Source organism: Callorhinchus milii, unplaced genomic scaffold, assembly GCF_018977255.1.
Source record: "Callorhinchus milii isolate IMCB2004 unplaced genomic scaffold, IMCB_Cmil_1.0 Scaffold17, whole genome shotgun sequence".
Taxonomy (NCBI): domain Eukaryota; kingdom Metazoa; phylum Chordata; class Chondrichthyes; order Chimaeriformes; family Callorhinchidae; genus Callorhinchus; species Callorhinchus milii.
In genome coordinates this window covers 5,388,080-5,411,038 of record NW_024704758.1, presented here as the reverse complement: position 1 = coordinate 5,411,038, position 22,959 = coordinate 5,388,080, and the positions used below count along the sequence as shown (strand labels likewise).

General features: G+C 42.1%; 1 protein-coding gene across 1 annotated transcript in view; it reads left to right on the top strand.

Annotated features, from left to right (window-relative positions):
• Positions 1-22,959, top strand: part of otog (otogelin) — a 64,338-nt gene that overhangs the window by 6,298 nt on the left and 35,081 nt on the right. Inside the window, exons 8-21 of the mRNA XM_042341569.1 lie at positions 501-626; positions 1,177-1,285; positions 1,954-2,000; positions 2,560-2,705; positions 3,644-3,776; positions 4,561-4,738; positions 6,241-6,365; positions 7,727-7,939; positions 9,003-9,168; positions 9,906-9,980; positions 10,638-10,681; positions 10,926-11,091; positions 21,421-21,528; positions 22,257-22,395. Coding sequence (XP_042197503.1) covers positions 501-626; positions 1,177-1,285; positions 1,954-2,000; positions 2,560-2,705; positions 3,644-3,776; positions 4,561-4,738; positions 6,241-6,365; positions 7,727-7,939; positions 9,003-9,168; positions 9,906-9,980; positions 10,638-10,681; positions 10,926-11,091; positions 21,421-21,528; positions 22,257-22,395 — 1,775 coding nt within the window. The remainder of the gene's footprint in view (positions 1-500; positions 627-1,176; positions 1,286-1,953; positions 2,001-2,559; positions 2,706-3,643; positions 3,777-4,560; positions 4,739-6,240; positions 6,366-7,726; positions 7,940-9,002; positions 9,169-9,905; positions 9,981-10,637; positions 10,682-10,925; positions 11,092-21,420; positions 21,529-22,256; positions 22,396-22,959) is intronic.

Sequence of the window (22,959 nt, the reverse complement as noted above, 5' to 3'; positions counted from 1 at the left end):
ACATCTCAGTTGAAGGACGGCACTTCCATCAACGTATTACGTTGGAGTGTCAGCCGAGACAGTGAGTTCTAATTCACAACGTGGGCCTCGAACCCACAATTTTCTAACTCCGAGGCAAGAGTGCTGCCAACTGAGTCAGGCTGTCACATTGTAATAGGGTAGACCTAAAAATTAGGATTAAGGTTAAGGGTGGAGAATAGGGACACCATTATTCTGAAAGGGGAGCAGGGTGAAAACGGATTTTAGTGAGAACATCATCAAACACAAGAAGAGAAACAGATAGCAAAGAAGAAGAGAAAATTATTCTGCATTGATGCTGATACTGAGTGCTCAAAATAGTTGTGTTTCTTTCTCCAATCACCTAACCAGCACAAACATTCACAGAGAGTGCTCTAGTACATCACAGCCCCGGAGGAAGATTAGCCAGCCCCTTGACTTGTTTCCATCAGTTAATGGATGTCACCTTTATCACAGACTATTTTCTACTTCTGCTTGTGCAGTGATGACATGTGAAGGTGAATTTGTGTTCCGCGAGTGTATTGACTGCTGTCCTGCATCGTGCGAGCATGAGAAGGTGTGCATCGACAGTGAATTCCAGTGTCTGGATGGATGCTACTGCCCTGAAGGTAGGCTCCCTATTAATAGCTATTAACAATAAGAATTTGCACTTCATACGGCCTCTTTCACCTCAAAGGAATGTCTCGAACTATATCAAACACTGCTATAATAATATAAATCGTTCTTGCAAAGCAAAATGGTTTTGGGGAAGAGAATACCAGGGAGGTGAGTTATAGCGGCATTACATTGTAGAAATGCAATACTTTAACACTTACTTCAAGCTAAGCGTTAGGGTTACAAGAATGAAAAATGACATTGGTCCCTATTAAACCTCTAACATGGAGATTTTGAAGATGAGGGATACTCAGCCCCAGTAGAGATAGAATCAACAGGGATGCTTAAAAGGGAGAGAGTTGTGTTTGAGTTGTATAGATATTGAGGGGGTTGGTGAAAATGGACTTAGAAAGAACCAACAAATTACCCCATTCTCTCTTTTACTTTTTGCAAACTTGATAATGTTCTCAGCCTTTTTTCCAGATCTCCGCTTATTAAGTGTCATCATTTGCTTGGAGAACACAGAGTACTTTGACCTAAATGTACCTGAATTGCTTCTCACAGGTTATATTTATGAAAATGGAAGCTGTGTGAGACCCACTGAGTGCTCTTGCGTGCTCCACGGTCAGCTCTTTGCACCAGGATCAACTGTGCAGGAGGTGTGCAACAGCTGGTAAGTGACTTTTCACCAACATCGGCCTTCAAGGACATGTTTCCCAATTCAGTTAAAGTGCAATAACTGACTTGTATTTACATAGACCCCCTCACGTAGGATAAAATCTCAGAACGCTTTACAAAGACAGGGTCGGATGCCAAGTAGGTCGGCTGCGTGGGGGGCAGGGGGGGAAAGAGGAGGATTATAAGCCAGGCTTTAAAGATAGGTAGAGAGGGCACGAGACAGAGTGGTAGAGAGAAGAGAGGAATATAAAGTGCAACATTCTTTAAATTGCTGAACTACCACATCAGGCATAACACTAAAAACCTAATTAAATCATTTGCAATCAATCCAATTAGGTTTTTTTACTGTATAACATCGTATGAGATTTGGAGAAGCCTAAATAAGAGGCAACTCCAATTATATAGGTCCACACAAGTGTGGGTAGAAAGATATACGTGATGTACTCGTACACATTACACACCTCTTACTACACAATTCCATGTTATTCTAATGTATACAAATTCATAATAATCTTGTACATTTTCAGCTTGTTCAAATGATGCAGATTATTTTGCTGTAAAAACACTAAGTGAAGTAACCATATGTAGCATTACCATCATTATTTCCTAAATATAGACTGGTGAATGTAATTTCACCTGATTTTTATTTTCCTCAAACCCCAGCATTTGCATTGGAGGCACCTGGAATTGCACGGATCATATCTGTCCAGGTAAGTGCTCTTTCTACGTCCTTCCTATACACAGTGCGCCTTCTCTATGGTTCCCTCAACTAAGTGAATGATTAACATTGCCAGATACTGGAAAGAAAGAAAAGGAAAGAATTGGGATTGAACAGTTCGACAGATGAGAGGTTAAACCGAGGCCTGATCTGCCTGTTCAGGTGGATGTTAAAGATTCCACTATGGCATTATTCAACAACAACAACAAATTGCATCTATATAGAGCATTTTATGTTGGGAAGACATCCCAAGGGGGAAAAAAAAGAAGAAAGTTTCTCTCGGTATTATGGCCAGCAATCCCTCAAATAAAATTGGTTACTCACTCCATGGCTGTTTGTAGGATACTGCGGTGCAAATTGTGCTGCTGTATTTGTCCACAAATACACAGTCACTCCATTTCACAGTAGATCCTGTCAAGCGTTTGAGACATCCTACCGACGTGATGAGGCGCTGTACCAAATGCAAGGATTAGTATTATTAAAAATTGCTTGCGGGATTGACTTGTACTTCTCCTTTCTCTTCCTCCCTCCTTCGCTTTCTCTCCACCCAGCGGAATGCTCTGTGACAGGCGACATTCACTTCATGACGTTTGATAAACGGGCATACACCTTCCAGGCCACCTGTCAGTACATCCTAGCCAAGAGCCGCCACTCTGGAAAGTTTGCCATCAGCCTCCAGGACACTCATTGTGGGACAGTAAGAAAGCTACACTTGTCCTTGTGCATTAAGCAACAGAGGGTAAGGGAGGGAGTGATGGGTGGCAGACAGGACAAGGTTAATAAATCAGGACTGAGTGAAGTCAAGACACTAAAATGTGGACTGAGAGTGACGTAAGGGTGACTGGTATGTTCGTAGTATACTATACATGTACCCTTTGATTAAAGCCTTTCAAGCTTATTGTTGCTAAACTGCACCACCTAAAACCATCACGTTTCAGCTGGAGAGAAAGAGAAAGGTTGTAAAGCTTCGAATCCTCTGAGCACAAAGCCAGCAATCGTCTGGTGCCAGCGATCTTCATCGAGACTAGCCTGATTTACGAATCATGTGAAATGGGCAAACACATCTCGGACAGTAAATTGGACACGGAATTGCCTGGGCTGAGCCCTCTTCTGTGGCTCGGGTGACAGGAGCAAGGTCTTTGATAGTGTGGGGGATAAGAGTGGGCGAGGATAAAAGGGAGGTTTGTAAAGTGGCTGGTGAAAGAGGCAGCGGTTGATGTGAAAACACCTGTTGAGTTGGATTGAACCAGAGTTCTCAATGAGATAATTCATCAGAACAGGGAATTATTGTTGGCTTGAATTTCTCCCATTGTGCAGGAAGATCAGAAGGCTCTCTGGGCCAATATTCCTCCCTCGTCCAAACTCACCGCAACAAGACCCGCTTACACTTCACCGTTTAACTCACTGCTCTTTGTAGGCTGCTGCTGAGGCTAATTTTTCCACGCCTCCATAACATTTCGAACAGTCACTACACTGAAGACCAATGAAAATAATAACATTATTGTATTTTTCACAATATCTTGTGAAGCGCTTTGAGACATCATGAATTGACATGATTAAGTGCTGCGTCAAATGCAATGATTATTATTATGTATTATATCATCTCTGAAGCAGATTTTTTTCTTCTCTCCTCAGAATCTGGACGGTGCCTGTATCCGGTCAGTGAGCCTTGTGGTCGATGAGGATCTCAAGCAACAGCTGACCTTGACTCATTCAGGAGAGGTGTACCATGGCAATCAGTACAGGCTCAGCCTGCCTTACAGAGATGGTACGAAACAGTGATGTGTGCCTGCAATACAGTAGCTTCCCATTATAATGTGGTAGTCTGGCTCCTCGAAATCTCAACCATGGTGGGGCTCCATCAGCCATCAGCACTTTTGCATTCACTGCACAAAGTGAAAGCTGTCTCACTTTGAAACACACTTGTGCGGGGAGAAAAAAAGGTCAGCTTTTGAGTCATCAAGTCACCTGGGCCACATCCCATTTGTGCTCTAAGCAAACCAATCATGTGATCTCAGGATAAGACTTTGCCTGGAGGACTAATTTTTGAAGTTAAAATTTTAGGTTTGCTCAGATTGATAGACAGCACTTCAATTGAGGTCAATTGGAAGCTGCTTTACAACAACAACAAGATTGCATTTATAGAGCGCCATTCACGTCGGGAGGACGTCCCAAGGCGCTGGACAGTTGGGTCGGGTCCCGAGCAGGCGGGAAATGGTCAGGGTGAGGGAAGGGAGGGAGCGAGGAGGGGGTAGAGAGTCGAGAGGGGAGGTGAAGGCACGGTTGAAGAGATTAGCCTCTTTAGTGTTTCTAAGAACTGTGGAAAACCGGCTTCAAAATTAAGACTGGATTTTAAAAACTTCCCAACTTTTCTGTGCTATCTTAAAAGTGTTCCAACCAAGTGGGCTACACAGGCTAAAGCTGGGTGGAATTTTAGTGCCTTTTAGGTCTGATGTCCAACCAGGCTTTGTCTGGCTCGATACAAGACCAATTTGTTCCGCTGGGCGTTTCAGAGTTCTCAATTGATAGATCCTTCTTCTGTCCGCCAACAGAGTTATTTGAAGTCACTGAGCTCTCCTCTGTGTTTGTGCAAGTCAAGACAGACTTTGGACTGCGCCTGCAGTATGACAGAGAGGGGAGGCGCCTGTACATCGAAGTGGATGGGAGGTGGAAAGAAGACACCGTTGGGCTGTGTGGAACGTTCAATGGCAATATTCAGGACGATTTCCTGTGAGTGCCTGTCGTGCTTTGAGGCTAATTGGAATTTAATTTGAAGTTAGTGACTGATTGCGGCTTGGTTCACAATGAACGGCAATCACAATCGGAATTTTTCTGCACCTCAACTCCTGGGTCTCTTTCCAACAAGGATTAACTCAGAACCGTTATTGTGGGAGCGGACAGAGTTTTGTTTCACATCTGGGGCTGCAGCTTGGAGAGGCTGGCACCAGCGCTTTGCACGTGCCCATTACTCAGTTCCGTACTCTCGGAAATGACAGCTAAAGCACATTCCTTAAGGAACTCTTCAGAAATTGTTGCCTTAAAAGGTTAGCTATTACTGGCTGCAGTTATAACATCTACAGGCAGTCTAACTGAAAAATAATACTAATATAATCCATATATTCAATATAGCACCTTTCACTTCATGAGGACATCCAAAGCACTTCACAGGATTTTACTGTTATGTGTAGTGACTATGTAGTTTGCAAGGGAATGCAGCAACCAATTTTGCATGGAGCAATACCCCGCAATCAGCCATGAAGTGAATAATCGATTTTATGTGGAGGATTGTTGCCCAGGAGACCAGGGAAACCTGAGCCTGAGAGGAATGGGAATTACTTTAATTTCATTAGAAATTGACTTGTTTCGATCCAGTTTGTATCGAAATAGGTCAATAGTAATTAAACTGTTAAGTTCACTCTTTGACTGATTCTTTAGCTCTTTCAGGCTCCGGTGCAGTGCTGGGAGGCAATGAATTCTGAGGTGCTGTCCTTCGAATGAGACATTAAACCTAGGAGGTTAAAGATCCCCTGGCACTATCCGAAAAGTGAAGGGAGTTTCTCCCAGTGTCCTGGCTGACAATCCCCCAAAACTAAAATTGATCGCTTCATAGGAATGGGAGTAGGCTATTCAACCCCTCGAGTCTGTTCCGCCATTCTACAAGATCATGGCTGATCTGTACCTCAACCCCAATTACCCGCCCTTGCCCCAAATCCCTTGATACCCTTACCTAACAAATATTTATCCACCTCAGTCTTGAAAATTTGAATGGATCCAACATCCATGGTTTCTTTGTAGGACGTTACTGAATGCAAATTGGCAGCCACATTCACCTACAAATACACAGTCACTACATTTTACAGTAAATCTTGTGAAGTGCTTTGAGACATCTCAATGACATGTTATCTTAAATGAGTTACATATTATGCTGAGGTGCGGTTTGCTTCCTGCTTGTAGTGCACTGGGGCTCAGTGATATCAGCAGGAACCCCGAAGTGTTGGCGAGCAGCCACACAACAACAACCTGCACTATAGCGCACCCATCACATGGGGTAACATTTCAGAGTCAAGGTCAGCATACATTGGCGGGAGTTGGACGCCAATCAAGGGAGAAGCAATGTGTTCCCAACTATACCTACTACAACTGCCTCATTGGACCATGTTAGTTCTGCTGACCCCTTGCAATGCTCTTCCATTGATGTACCTTTCTTCTCTCCTGCTCATCCTCTTCCCAAGGTCGGCGGCAGGGATGGTTGAAAGCACACCTCAGCTCTTTGCCAATTCCTGGCGAATCTCCGGCGGCTGTAACCCCAGCACCAACATTCCCGAGGTGGACCCGTGTGACATGCACCAGCAAGCTGGTGAGTGATGGATAACACTTCTTCCCAGGCCAGAAGTGTGGCCATAAATTCCTCAACTCAACCTCAAATTGGCGGCCGATTCTTTTGAAGAGCGTTGGGGAAAAACAGATTCCAAATTAAGGCGCAATCGAAGAATTGACCACGATTTTGCACTGTGGCTAAGACCTGGAGGAATTTCAAGCCTGCTGTTCATGGGGACAAAGTGCCCCTTGGAGAGTTGACTTCACTATTCCTTTTACTTAACACAGTCCCTGTTCTGCAAAGCAGGCCAGGCAACGCGCAGTGTCAAATTGCACTGAGACAATGCTCAGTGCTGACCAACAAAAATCCAAGCTAAAGCCCTCTGCATGAACTTGATGTGTATTGTTTCAGTTTGCAGACGACTTGAAAACAGCAACTTGAGATGGGGAGAGGTGGGTGCACATAGTATTCTTAGACACCAAATTAAATCTTGGTGAAAAGCTGAACCATTAAACTCTCAGTCCCTGCAGACTGAGCAACAAGGAATCAAGCACAGGGTCACTGACCCACCTGTTTTCAAGGAGTGTTGCTTATGTGTGGATGTGGACAGAAGTTACAGGATATTTGTGGGTTATTAAGGTTTATATATAAGATGTAGCAACCCCTTGCTGGGGCAGATCCAAAATTTCTTATAAAATGGACTTGAATCAGTGTTTATGTAAGAGGCCTATTAAAGGGATGAAGAATGAGCAGGAGATTAGACTTGGTGGCTCATGGGGTCGGGGTGGGGGGTGGCAGGACTGGAGGGGAAACAACCGTGCAGATGGTGGCAGAACGGGGCGTTTTGGTGCCTTAACATTCCACGGTATTATAACCAGACATAGTCTACCAGATGTTTGGAAGATCAACGGGTCTCACGTGGCGCAGATATTGAGCGTTGGGGAGACCTCTTGACCAACAGGGTCACACGAGAGCAAACGGGAGATATTAGCCATTCACTGAGGTCCAGGAAAGGCATTTCAGATAAAGTGTGCACTTGTGGGACAGTTAAGTTGCAAGATGTTTTGAATTTTTAACTTCACTGCAGTTATTTTAATTTAATTAGTAGCTAATTTATCAAGACCTTACACTGTGACATTGTCTGTTTCCCTTGAAGTTATATGCCACAGTTTCACATTGTTTTGGTAAAAGGTGTTTTGCTAAACTATTGAAACAGGAGGTTAGTGTGTTCTGAGGGCCCTGTTCTATAGGGAAGTAATGAATCCATTTTTCATTGTCCATAGTGGAATGATTGAAGTGTCAATTTAAGATATTTAAGATATAATGTTAAGATATTCCCAAGGGGAATTTTTAGGAGGATTTGTTTTACAGAGAGTTGCTAGGATGTGTTTCTTTTGCAGCCTCCTACGCTACAGAGAAGTGCAGCATGATGACTGGGGAGCTGTTTGCCCCGTGCCATCAGTACCTGAGCCCAGAGCTGTACCACCATCAGTGTAAAGCTGACACCTGTAAATGTGGGGAGAGCTGTATGTGCTCCTCTCTGGCCCACTATGCTCGGCAGTGCAGGAAACACGGTGTCGTGCTGGATTTCAGACCGCACGTCTCAGAGTGTGGTGAGTTGCTTGACATTGAATGCACGTTCAGATGGGCAACAATAACTTAATACAAATGACAATTCTTGCTTTTCCTACAATGCCTATAATGCCAAAACATCACACAGCGCTTCACAGGATTTAGTGTAAAGTGTACTGACTGTGTATTTGGAGGGAAAGCGGAAGCCAATTTACAACAACTTGCTATTTATATAGTGCCCTTCACTCGGGGTACAATGTCCCACAAATAGCCAGGAGGTGAATGATCAATTTAGCGGGGGAATTGTTGGTCAGGGCACCGGGAGAAACTCCCTTCTCATTTTGAACAGCACGTGGAATCTTTAACATCCACCTAAATGGACAAATGGCACTTTATTAGCTTAATGTCTTATCTGAAGGACAGCACCTCTGACAATGCAACATTGCACTGGATTGTCAGTTTAGTCTATATGAGCTCAAAGTCTTATGTTACGCTTGACCCACAATCTTCTAAGCCAATGTCCATTACTCTCCAGGTTAATTCAGCAGCAGCTTTTCGCTAAAACATTAGAAAAACATAATTTAAAATACTATCAGTCATGAAAAATGCGATTTAAGCACAGTGGGTCTGATTTCACAGAACCTACTGATGTAAAAGTGAATTGGATCCCTGGTAATCTGCCAAAACGCATAGTTTCGTTACAGATTATATTGAAAGTCTGCCAATTATACGATTCAAAAGCAAGTACTTGACTAGCATGATATCCATTGAATCTCAGATGATTTACTCCATTTTAAATCTGTTGGAATGTGGTTAATGAGTCTTTTTTATCAGGAGGGTTTGATTTACTTTGTTTCAAAGAAATCTTAGGATGTAATAATACTAATCCTTGCATTTGATAATAGCGCCTTTCACATTGGTAGGACGTCTCAAAGCACTTGACAAGGATTCCAGCTTAAAGATTCCCTGGTACTGAACAACTCACAAATCAGTACTAACATTTTGAACATTGACAAGTTAGTATGCAAATCGGCTGTTGTGTTCGCCTACAATGGGAAAATATCCGAACGTTTTGATCTTAATGCGTAACATTAATCTCCGCAGCCCTTCAGTGTCCAGATACAATGGTGTACGGCACCTGCGTATCATTCTGCAATCGGAGGTGTCAGTCTCTCTCTGCACCGGAGACTTGTGCTGGGGATTGTGCTGAAGGATGCAGCTGCCCTGATGGTACATATCACAGCAGCAGAGCTCACGCTTGTGTGAAGAAGTAAGTGACAGTCTGGGTATCTGGGTTTGCTGATTGTGAACCTGGCCAGTAACCAGGAAGTGATTCATATCTACCCACAGGAACTGTGCTCTGACACAGTATAACAACAACAACCTGAATTTATAAGGCACCCCTCAGCGTTGTGTCCTAGAGTGCTTGAATGGGAAAATATCCAAATGTTTTGCAATAGGGGGTGGATTGCAGCGTTCCTGTGCCCCACTTCCGGTAACCACCATATCCTTCCTCCCACCCCTGGCCCCCACTTCTGCCTTGTGTTAATCCTAACATAAGATTGAGAAACAACAAGACAGTTATAATGTCACACTTCTATGAGTAACTAAGTTAGTATGCAAGGATATAAGTATGTAAGGATATAAGTATGTGATTAAGTAACCAATAACTAATGTATGTAAGTAACTAAATCACTAAGTCGATGAATAACTAATTAATTAAATAAGACACTAAGTTTGTGAATAAGCAACCAAGTCACTAAGAACTAAGTAAATCACTAATTATGTCAAGTAAGTAACTAAATAAGTCACTGATAATTAAGGAAGTCACGAAGTATGTAAATAACAAAGTAAGCAACTAAGACACTAAGTAAATTATCTAGTAGGTCACTAAGTCAGTAAAAGATCTCAACGAGAGTTATGGTTTTCTTAATGATTTCACTGAGATAAAAATCACCTAAACTGCAAAATTGTGAACATTGTAATGATATTATCTTGTTGTTACAGGAGCGAATGTCCTTGTTATTTTCTGGGTGCAGAATACTCCCCAGGAGAAGTGACAATTCAATCGTCAGGAATGTGGTGAGTTACTGCGGTTGTTTATCAGCAATTTACCACAGCTAATGCGTGTGTGGCTCTGCCATGGCTTGCACTGTCCCAATGTCCTCAATGGCTTGCATTATCCTAATAACCTTTCCAAAAAATGTTCTTGGTCAAAACGCATTCAAGAAAAGAAATGTCTAGAAAACACAAGTCATCAACCAATAGGTGGAGCAGACTGAATGATGCAGTGATGATAAATCTTTGCGATCTAATAATTAAAATAATAATGATCTTTACATTTGATTAATGTCAGGGGGATGTCTCAAAGTGCTTTTCAGAATTTACCTTGCACATGAAAACAAATTTATGCACAACTAAACATGGAGCAAATCAGGTCCCACAACTACCCATGAAGCAAATGAGCAATTTTATTTAGGTGACCTTGGCCACGACACCAAGAAAAACTCCCTTCACTTTTCAATCTTTAACGTCTCAACTGAAGGACGGCACCTCCGAACATGCAGATTTCCCCCACTACTGCACTGGAATGTCAGCTGCAACTGTGAGTTCAAAGTCTCAATGTGGGGCTTGAACCCATAGCCTTCTGACTCAGAGGCAAGAGTGCAAGTGACTGAGCCCAGACTGACAGGTCGCCAGTTGAGTGTTTGAAAGTCATGTTTTTATTGTTGTTTTCAGGATTTGTTCTGAAGGTGTCATGCAGTCTCAGAGTGCCAGCCTTGGTAAGTTAGAGATCATACAAGACAATAACAACAACAATAATAATCATTCATTTGACTCGGTGCTTTCATATCAGGAGGACATCTCAAAATGTTTCACAGGATATACTGTAAAGTGCAGTGACTGCACTTTCTGAGTGATGTCTTTGTGTAAAAGACTTGCCTGATGTCAGTATGATGTATGTCTGGTAAGAAGTAAAGAGCCTATCTTTTCTGTAAGCAATAAGAATTATTCATGATTTTACAGACATTCAGTGCCCTCCAGGACAAGTCTACTTTAACTGTAGTCACTCTCACAGTGAGACGGAGTTAAGCAGAGGACCAGAATGTAAAAAGACGTGCGAAAATCTGCTGTTAAACATCACCTGTTCCGAGCCTTCCCCGTGTTTGTCAGGATGTGTTTGTCCACCTGGGTAAGTGATAATACTATAAGGCACATTGAACAGTTACTGTAAAGCGCTCTGAGACGCCGTCTGGTGCGGAGGGCTCTATAACATCCAAGTTGTTGTTGTTGTTGTTGTATGTGATACTGTTGGTGTGCAGAGCATTGTTAGTGTGGCATAGTATAGGAGTCTGGTGTAGGCTTAGTGGTGTAGTATTGGAGTCAGGTGTAGTGTTAGAGTTTGTCAGTGCTCTGCTTTCTTGAGAGTTATTGCTTTTGTTGATACATTTGGACTGCAGTAAAACTGAAAATACCAACACACATCCTGTTTCAACCTATGTTGGCAATTGTAAATAATTGCTGCTGGGCTGACAATGGGATAAAAGTCCGGAGTTTCCTGTTGTTTTGGAACAGTATAAAATGCCGCCTACTTTATATTAATAATTGATGCTTCCATACTGTACTAGACTTCATTCACTGACGAGTTCTGATTGATTCTGTAATGTAAAGCAGTGCTGTAATGTAACACTGTGAAATCCAACAGATCACAGGCTGTGTCTGAATTGTTAAACACATTGCAAGAGACATTTCACTGAAGACAACAGGGTGTAATAAGAAATGTCACAAATTGAAGCGGTTGTGTAGAAATGGAAGTTCCAGCAATGATACTGTACTTCAGGACCAATTGGCAGAAGATGAGGTGATTGGCGACTGGACAATCAAGGCATTGTGAAGTACAGTACTAGCCTGTGCTGAAGTATTTCAGATCCCTGGCCACCTCATCTCAAAATAATGTGTTCATTTCAGGGTTGGGGAACAAGATGGGAGGGAAATGAGTTAGCATTTTTTGTTACATTGCCCAGGACCTTAGAATGGAAACAATCGTTTTGTGGACAAAATGTACAGTAAATTCACTTTACAGTACATTTTGTGAAGCACTTGGAGACGTCTTAAAGAAGCAATAAGGCGCTATTTCAAAGGCAAGGATTATTATTATTATTAATTTCTGTATGTGTGGATGGCAGATCTGATTTTCATTGAAGGCTCCCTTGGCAATTCATTAGATAAAGAATCTCTGATTAACGGTAGCAATCATTTAAGGTGGACGTTATGGATCCCATGGCACTATTCGAAAAGTAAACAGAGTTTCTCTCCTGGTGTCATGGTTGACAATTCCCCTGATAAAATTGTTTATTCACTTCTTGGCCGTTTGTGGGAACATTGCTGTGCGCAAATTGGTTGCCCCATTTGCCTACAAACTGCACTACAGTGAATCCTTTGAAGCACGTCGAGATGTCCTCCAGAAGTGAAAGTCACGATATCAACTGCAAGGATTATTAAAACTATACGAGAAGCCTGTTCTGACTATTCGGTCATTGGGTCTCTTAGCCTGGCTCAGTTGGGAGCGCTCTCACCTCTGAGTCAGTCATGGGTTTAAGCCCCACGTCGGGATTCTGAAATCGGAGTCTAGACTGACAATCTAGTGCAGTCATAAGGGTACTGTTGCAGTGTTGGACATGTCGCCCTTTGGATGAGAGGTTAAACCAAGGTCTTGTCTGCCTGTTGAGGTGGCAGCACTGTATTCCAATGTACGCTGGATAGACCAGCCCTGATCTACTACTGCCTGAAGCGTCACAATGTACCTGGCAGGTTCCAGTGAAAATCACAGTAAAATCCACAGTCTCGGACATAACACCATCCTGTATGATGCTCCAGACACAAAGTCAACCAAAATATTGACACATGCATAAGTGGGAAACGCAAATACAAGGTTGTCTGTAATCTGCCAAGTTGGATCCATTATTTTGCTGTGTTCATGAGCAAGGGGGGAGGGGGAGTAATAGGAGTTGCAGGTAGCTCACATCCCCTGTTTACCCAATGCATTCCTTGGAGAGGCAAAGAAGAATGAAAGTAGGTCAGCCTTCTGAATTGCTCTTGTAACACAAAAGCCAGTCTGTCTCGAACGGAGGGTGGGGGGGGGGGGGGGGGGAGTTGTGGGGGGAGAGAGCGAGAGATTGAGAGAGACAGCATACAGGCTCACTATGGAGAAGGCAAAGGCAATGGAGACCCCAAAATGTATCACTGTTAATATCCGGATACTAGATATAATAAGAGCTCATAGACATTTACAGCACAGAGGGAGGCCATTCGGCCCATTGTGCCTGTGTTGGATCTTTGAAAGAGCTCATCCTATTCTCCCTCTTTTCATAATTCTCCCTTTCAGATATTTATCTAACTCCCTCTTAAAAGCTAATAAGGAATGTACATCACCACAGTACCAGCTCAGGCATTACATGTCTTAACATCCCTCTCAAATATATATCTTTTAATTTATGAAATCTTTCCCTGCACTTTCCTATCTGACATTATAGTTTTATAGAATCTACAGCATTGAAACAGGCCATTAGGCTTGTCCGAGAGAAGGAAGTTTCTCCCAGTGTCCTGGCCAACAACTGCCCTCCAACCCCCCCCCCCCCCCCCCCAAAATGGTCATTCCTGTCATGTCTGTTTGTGGAACATTGTGGGTGCAATTCGGCTGCAGCATTTGCCTACAAAGGCATAGTCACTTCATTTCACAGTAAATCATGTGAAGCCCTTTGAGATGTCCTTCTGACATGAAAGGCTCTATGTCAAATGTAAACATTATTGTTATTATTGAAACTCTTTCATAAAAAGTACAGAAGTACACACAGGTATTCAATAAGTACAATATAATTTTTACCTTTTGCCTGCCCTACAACCCTGAAAATAGACTTATAATTTAAAATTATAATGCATATTGTAATAAATAAAACTAATCAAATAGCCATGCTTTCAGTTGACTCAAATAGAGTACAATATATAAAGCGGCTTTTATGGGAGGATGTCTCAAAGTGCTTCAGAGTTGGATGGACACCAGAGGTGAGGGTGGAAGCTAAGGAGGGTGGATGTCCAAAAGTGGAGTCAAAGAGAGAGATTTTGAGATGTGGCTAGAAGAGAGGTGAGGGTGCTACGCTGAGCCAGCCTGACTCCTGACAACATGATGAGCTGTCACTGTTGCAAGTGCAATCGATGATGTGAATTGAAGTGCACCGACCAACCGAGATACAAGGCAAATCTGTGGACCCTGCAGATTTGAGGGAAATTCTCGAAGCAGCAGCTTAATGTGTATCAGAAACAGAAAGGTGGATTCTTGCAGGTCAAGTGTGTTCCATCATCAGAATTTTAACCAACCTCTTGCTTCCAAATTTGTTACTTTCCATTATTCATAGATTTGTAGAAAGTTCACAGCATAGAAGTAAGTTCCTCCACCATTGAAGTCTGGGCTGTTGCTCGCTCCCCCAATGGAACTCTTTACTACAATTCCATTCCTCCTCTCGTTCCCTATCATGATTCTGCCTGTGCTAATTCGCCCACTGGAGCAATTCTGCTTTGACATTAAGATGCTTCTGTCCAGTGGTGAACACAACTTTCACATACAGAGGTTCTTGAAAATATCTTCCATTGTTTATTTTAATAATCCTCCATTTGTTATAGTGCCCTTCATATAGGGAAGATGTCTTAAAGCTTTACTTCAGTTTATATGATCTACTGAAGAGTGTTGCTTGCATCTCTCAATCACATTCTTTGTGAAATAGCTACCTAATCCTTTCAGTTTCCTGACACAATATTATCTCCAGCTCCCCTGGTCATCTGTTCTGATACTCATCATTCTCTCTGCGTAAAGGAATGAAATAGGAATTGGGTTCAGTTGGCAGCACCCTTTCCTGTGAGTCAGAAGGTTATGGGTTCATGCCCCACTTCAGGATTTTTAACTCAGATAGTCAGGGTTGCAGTGCTGGGGGAGAGGGTGTTGTCCTTCAGATAAGACTGAGGTCCTACCTGTCTGTTCAGGTGGACAATAAATATCTCATGGCACCACTGGACAATTAAGGGAGATTCTAATGGTGTCCTGGCCAACAGTCCCTGAAAAAAATTGGTCCTTTGTTTCATGGCTGTTTGTGGGATATTGCTGCATGCAAATTGGCTGCCTACAAATCAGTAATTCCTGTGAAGCATTTTGAGGTGAGTCAATGATGTGATAAGGTGCTAACTCAAATGCAAGGATTATTATTTTTATTTAATTCTGAACAGTTTGTTCATTTTCCAGATTTTTTTCACTTCCAGATTTGTTCACTACATTAAACATAATAGTAATAATAATCCTTCCATTTGATATAGTGCCTTGTCTCGTTATTGAGTCATCTCAAAGTGCTTCACAGAATATATTGTAAAGTGAATTGACTATATTTTATAGGTGAAATGCAGAAGCCAATTATGCATGTTTTTTTAAAATAAAACAATTATTACAAGGGAAAAAAAAGTCAAATCCTACAGCATCAAAGATTAATGCTTTAAAGCTCGAGTAAGCGATTACCTATGTACGTGAAACAGAGTCTCCAAATGTCTAAGCAAAAAGCCTTGAGAGATTTCACGGGGACAAAGACTGGTTGTCTGAACGCATTCCTTGAGATCATTCTCTGGACACAATTAGCAATGGAAATCTAGGCAGTAAATGAATTTACATGAATATCAATATGATCTACCTTCTTGTGAAGGTTTCCACAATCCATTCGGACACACTTCAGAGCCCAGTACGACTGATTTAATAGGACATCAGGTTGCACGAATAGACTGGAAGGATGCCAAAGTAACATGACCACTTTTGACCAGAAAAATTAATAAACACTATGCCAACTGTATCCATCTTGTCCACAGATTTGCTGGGATGGAGATGCCTTTGTTAATGAAAGGATAGTTTTCATGAACTAAATGCATTGCGGAGCATCAGATTATTTCTGACTGATCTGAACTCTATTTATTACAATTGATTTTTTTTATTCTTTTTTTTTCTCTCTCTCTCTGCGGGAGATTTGAGGTAGGTTTTGGATCGGGGTCAATAACCCAGAGCAGAAAATGGATTAAGAGACTTTGGTCCCGAATCAATGTGTCGCACTGATGGCCACTGTAACTGATCTCCTCGCTCTCTCGGTTTCATCAAAGTGCCAGACATGCTCGAGCAGCTGGTCACTGGTACAGTAGGCTTTTGTTCAGCCAAGCACAATTCCAGCAGACTTTCAAAAATGCTTGCCGCGGGTCTGCGGTGCGTGGAGGGGAAAGGGTTAACGAGCTGTTCAGTGATAACCGGATTAAGGACAACAGTCCTGCTTTCTCCTGAGGATCGAGTCTTCATGAAGAAATTAGTTGGGCTTCAGGCAAGAGAGGGAGCAGGCAACATTACACATCTAGCACTGAAATTCAAAGTGCCCAATCCCCAGTTTCCAATGGAACAGGTACACTGCGAACCAAATTTATTGTTAGTGAAACTCACAGCGTAACAACTGATTCACTTTTCACTTTTCATGTTTCTGCGTGCAACCCACCTTACACATGAGAATTCTTAGGTCTGTGTACCTTTGTACTTGGCACGTTCTTTACCTAGGTTTTTTCATATCTTGTTTCTCGCTCCCCACCCAACTTACCAGCTATGGGGTGGGGGGGGTGGGGGGTGGCAGGGATTCTTTCCAATTGGCTCCTGTTCGCTCTGCAAGCCCAAATCGTATCTTAAGCTAGTCCTAGCTGGTCAAGTTTACCAGACAATGCTCTCAATGGGAAGTTATACAGTTTTAGATGGTTAAACTTCAGCAGTACCGAAACACACACTTTGTGGTTCTTCCAAGCCTTAACCTAATGATAAATCAAATTTTCATTTGTTATAGTGCCTTTCACATCAGCAGGATGTCTTGAAGCATTTCACATGATTTCACTGTAAAGTGTAATGAGTGGTGTTGCATTTGCCTACAAAGTACATTTTGTGTACAGATATGTGCCACAAACAGCCATGAAGTGAATGGCCAATTTTATCCAGTGGGAGAAACTTTTCTCTTCAACTAGTGCTATGGGATCTTCAGTGTCCACCTGAACAGGCAGATGGGACCTGGTTTAACATCTCACCTGAAGGACAAGTATTTTCCAAATGAGGTGAGACAGATAAGTTCCTCCGAGGAGAGAATTTGCACTCTCTGGGTTTAACGTCTCATGTGAAGGAAGACACCTCTGACAATGCAACAATTTAACCCCCAAAACACTATTGGAGTGGTAGTCAAGGCTATGTGCTCAAAACCCATCCGTTTGTCTTGAACTCATAACCTTCTGACTCAGAAGCAGGATTGCTACCAACTGAGCCAGGCTAGAACTTTGGACAAGAGAACATCATGTTCTAATCATTGCATTTTATACAGCACCTATAACATCAAACTGTTTCAAAACCCCTCACAGGTCACTGCTGACAAGTGTATTTGTAGGCAAAAGCAGCAAACCAAAACATCCCCGGACAATTTATCTGGAGGATCTTTGACCAGTACTTCAGCCTCAACACAAGGAATCTGCAATTATCTGATGTCTTTGTAGAATGGATAATATTTAAGAAATAAGTGATGAAATTAAGCTTCTGAACGTGCTTCTACTGTGCCAGGATCTTAAGCAGAAAAAGCTAGAAGGAAGTTCTTCAGCCTTTTCGAAGAAAAAATTAGATTCCGTTTCTTGACAGTAAACCCACAAGAATTCCAGCAATAATGAGACTTGATCCAGCTTTATTACATTGAGTTTTCTCCCAATAAATTGCTTTCCATTTTAATTTGAGTGATAGACAGGCGGCCTTATGGGATCAGGTATTGAGTAAGAAGCTTATCGGGATTCAAGGATGAGTATTGAGAGGTATCAACACTTTTTAATTTAAGTAAGAAATATCACGGCAGGAAAATACTTGTAATTCTTCCCCACTCAATTCCATTTATTTCTAACTTTCCTGTTAACAATAATCATAATCCTTGCAATTGATATAGCGCTTTATCAAATCATTGAGAGATGTCTCAAAACGCTTCATAGGATATAATAATAATAATCCTTTCATTTGACATAGCGCTTTTCACGTCTTCTAGATGTCTCAAAGCGCTTCACAGAATACACTGTAAAGTGAATTGACTGTATATTTTGTGGGCGAAACGCAGCAGCCAATTGCGCACAGCAATGTCCCACAAACAGCCGTGGAATGAGCGACCAATTTTATTTTGGGGTTTGTAGGCCAGGACACCGGGAGTGAGAAAACTCTTTTTGAAAAGTGCCATGGGATCTTTAACATCCACCTGAACAGGCAGATGAGACCTTGCCTCATCTGAAGGACGGATATTTAGAGTGGAGCACATAGTGAAGGAACAGGAGGATTTGGGTTAATTCTCTATGAACTTCCACGGATGCAGCCTTGTGGAGGGAAGGGTAACCTGCGTTAGCCTGACATACTGAAGTATGGAATTTATCATTTAGTCCAACAATGCTGGTAGGGCAAATGCTAAGGAGCATTCTATGGAATGTTATCAGCTTGTATCTGAAGACTATGGAGGCCACAAAGAGGGGCAACATCTTTTTGGCAACAATGAATCATTATTCTCAACTGCATTGGTATTCTCTGAGAAAATGGCTTAATTAGTGCACCGGGAATACCAAGTGGAAATAATATACTGCTGTTTTCAGAAGGCATTTGATAGGATTCGGCATTTAAATGAAGGTGTAGGGTTTTAATGGCCAAGTGAGCTGGAGAATAGTAAACAGAAGAGGCTGATGGATGAAAAGTGGAGTTTTGCTGTGGTCCCTTTGCTCTTCCTCACTGATATGGAAACTTGGAGTAATCGTTGGAAGTGAAATGAAGAGAAATATTCAAAGTAATAAAGATTAGCATCACAGACAATGGGTCTTTATTACCAAAATATATCAATAATAATAATTTGAACATTTGATATTCTGCCATTCATATTGGGAGGACGTCTCAAAGCGCTTCACATGATTTATTGTAAATTGTAGTGACTGTGAGTTTGTAGGCTCGAGGGGCTGAATGCCCTACAACAACAACTATAAGATTTCATTTATAGAGCGCCTTTCACGTTGGGAGGACGTCCCAAGGCGCTGGACAGTTGGCCTGTTCCTATGTTCCTAAGTGCTTTAAGACATCTTGACAATGTGATAAGGCACTACAACAAATGCAAGGATTATTATTGTTATTATTAGTATTACGAGTGTAGAATGTGGTATTCCAGCAGCAATGAGAGACGTGGCTCATCCATTAGCTTCTCTCAGTAAGTTGCTGTATATTTTGTCTGAAGTAACAAATAAGCAGCCTGTGGATCAGGTCGCTTCTAAGAAGATTAACCGAATCCTGGAAGAGTACACAGCACATCAGCACTGTTTAATTAAAGCAAGCCCAAGGCATCACAGCTTTCTCCGCAGGGATTTAGATTTAGCTTCAGCCGCAGGGAGAGAGACAACAAATACAGTCACTACACCGACCAGTAAAGCACTGTAAAGCACTTTGAGACCTGTCGGCATTATACACCTTATATCAAATACAAAGATTATCATTAATTAGTAGTAGTAGTATTATTACTGTAGTATATTCAGTAGCCAAAGCATGGGCTGGCCTTTACCAAGTAAATGATCAAAATGTCAGACACTTAGACACATACTACATGAACTACGCATGCTCATACTATACTATGTAGTTGCACACAGATTCGGAAGTTACAGTCTGCTCTTTGATAGATCATACTTGGCAAAGCACTTTTGTTATTAATCTTAGATTTAACATTCTCATCTTTTTAGAAGTGTTTAATCTGCTGCCTCAGCGGCAGAGTGAATGGGGAGTTGTTATGAATTCTTTGATTGCAGAAAGTGATCCTATCTTGGTGGCTTGTTAGCAAAGGAATCTGTTAATGCCTGCTCTATCTGCCGGGTAACATTACACAGATGAAACTCCTGTGTTATGCTTCTTCTCTGAATGTGTTGCTGTATATTCTTTGAACAGTTCTGAGCCTGAGTGTCACACACCGGTGGGAATAAAACGCAACTGAATGTCCCTGGGTTATTAGCAAGAATGGCTTCCAAAAAAAAGAGAGCAAATGAAAAGCAGAAATGTAGCTGATTTTTTTTTAAACCAGCCTTTTCACATGTGGCTGGTGAGTATTCACTCATCGTGTACTTCAAAGAGTTTCACATTTGTGTTCTGTGAAATGTATTCCCAAGCACTACTGTACATATATCAGCTCAATAATGCTGTTTCCCACAACATCTGGCCACTGTTGGTTAAGTTATACTGCACATCTGGTATCACCTTTGTTTTAAGCTTGCGGTGGAGGTGACTGGTATTCCTAACACATGACATTTACTTTAGGATGCACCAAGAAGAATAGAACACAGGTTTAGATTTACAAAGGGCGAGTTCAGAACAGACACCAAGAGGGTTTTCTTTACCCAAAGGGTAATTAATCACTGGAACAGGTTACCAGGAAAGGTGGTCAAGGTCAGGAAACTGGATTAAATCTTTTAAAAAAAAGGTTGATGTTGGGATGGGAGGATGGTTAGGATGAGTGTTCTGGAAGGATGAGATCAGACGCGCCAAAGGGGTTTCTTCTTCCAAACCGACCTTGTGATTTGTGACTCAAATGCATGTATAGAGCTCAAATCACCATGACTTTAGAAGAGTATAATTTGAGACATTAAATGACAGCGTTCCTTAATAAGGAATTCCATTAGAATCCCAGGCATAATTTAAGTCAGAGGCCAATTCCTACGAGATGGGGAGATGTACTGTCAGGAGTCTCTATGTAGTGGCAAATCAGGATCGCTTCTTGAGGAATCCTGTTAAGGAATAAGGCAAACTTGACCCTGCTAAGCCCCAGGAAGATTAGATGTGGCTGAAGAGAGCTGCTGAGATACAGTCCCTTCAATTCAGTTATTCGAGCTCCAAACACAGTGGATTGGGGCAATGAAAGTCCTGTATGCTTTCTAAAACCACTGAGGTAAAAATTCCGTTCAGTAGTACTCACAGTGCCTTGTCAGCTAATAATGGGATTTCCCTGTTATCGTCACATAGAACTAACATCGCTAGAAAGAGAAAGAGAAAGAGTACACAAGTAGAAGAGCAGAGTTGACATAGAGACAACTCTGCATAAAGCACATATACAAAAGCACTCTGTGAACAAGGCATGTATGTAATGAAGGGGAGACACATGAGCACGTTGGCACATGACATGTGTTACAAGAGGCTTGTTATTTACACATACATTTTTTTGCTAGAGTGAAATATTGGCTAGTTTTCTCCCATCTCTCAGGCATGCGTGTAGACAAATCCCTTTAAAAGTACCTGGCAGGACTTCACTCAAAGAAAGACGATCCAATTCCCTTGTTAAATTTACCTGCGCTGGAGGTGACATTGGCAAACACCGTAGGCGGCAAAAGAGGAGGGATAAAATAAGCCTGTTATTTACCGTGCGCTGCATGTATCTTTTATCAGCCTCGTGAGACATGAAGATGAATGCTTTAAGCCAGATGAATGCCCCTGCCTGTGGAAGGGAAAGGAATATTTTCCTGGTGACCTGGTCACATCACCCTGTCATTCCTGGTAAGTGAGACAATGACAGTGGTAGCTCCGTCATGCTGGTTCTTAAACCAGTACAGTGTTTGCCTTTAACGCGAGGGCCAGGGCTTTTGTTCAACAATGACTCCTCACATTGGGTGGAGACGCGCACAGTTATATGGGAGATTAACAGACTCTCAGCATGTCAGCAGTTACGGACAAAAGGCTTGAAATTCCACCTTGTCGTTAGTCTTCAAATTGAAAATGGCACAGAATTGTGGCAAATTCTTGAATCCAGTGTGAATTTGGAAGTCAAATTGTAAGCCAATGTCCAAAGTCCAGAATTCAGGCTTTGTAAAGACCAACAAAACTAGCTGGGATTTCAGGCCTAGGCAGTCGAGATATGCAACACTCACATTGCTAACAGCAGTTTGGTGGGATATGCTTCAAAGAATCCCCATTATCCAACTCGGATACTGAAGTGTCTCAAACTTCATCCAATCGTAATTACATAAATTTACATGGGACATTACAACATTGAAACAGGCCATTTGGCCAAACTAGTCCATCCTGATATTTATACTCCATACAAGCCCTCCACTACTCCTAATCTTCTCTCCCAAGCCTCTACTCCCTTCTCCCCCATGACGCAATTAAAAGATCGCTTTTGCTAAATGTTTAATGATAGCGAGTACTTCACTGTAAACAACAAACAAAATACATATACTGATGAGTCAAATACTTACTCTCCTTATTGGTGACGTACCTTTCAGTGTTTGCCAGCAGGGAACATTCCAGTGCACGTTTCAGCCCTGCCCTTCGATGTGTACAGCTTATGGTGATCGCCATTATAAGACTTTTGATGGACTCCTTTATGACTTTATCGGTGCTTGCAAGGTTTATCTGGTGAAGGTAAAAGATTTACTTTTTTGGTTGTGAATTATTGTTGCTTTGCATCCCTCAATTCCTTTTACACTAATGGAAGTTCAAAATTCCATCTAGTCTTAATCTATTTTTATTTTGCCCAGCCTGAGGGGTGTCTTAACACTTGCAGAAACCCATCATCGTTGTTTAAGAGCATCCAAACCAGACTGAGAGCTGCACAAATGTATGTCACCTACATGTGGACAATTCTGTGTCTGGAACGGAATGTCCTTTCTCTCCCTCATAACCTACCCTTTAGGGCTTTGGTTTGTAGAGTTAACAGGAACTGAGTCAATGCTCTCAGTGATTTGTTTGCCCCTCCAAGTACTGCAATGAGTCAGGCTGGCTAGTCTGTTATAAACAGTGGCCTGCAGTACTGCAGACCCACCTGGCTCAGGAACCGGGCTACCAAGATCACAACGGAGGTTGACTTGATTCCAACATTCCACTGCCAAGCACATCATCTTGGATCCAGCTCAGCTCTTAGATCTCTCTATTGTGATCTTCTTGTCACTACAGTGTAAATTATACCATACAAATTGATCTGTGCTC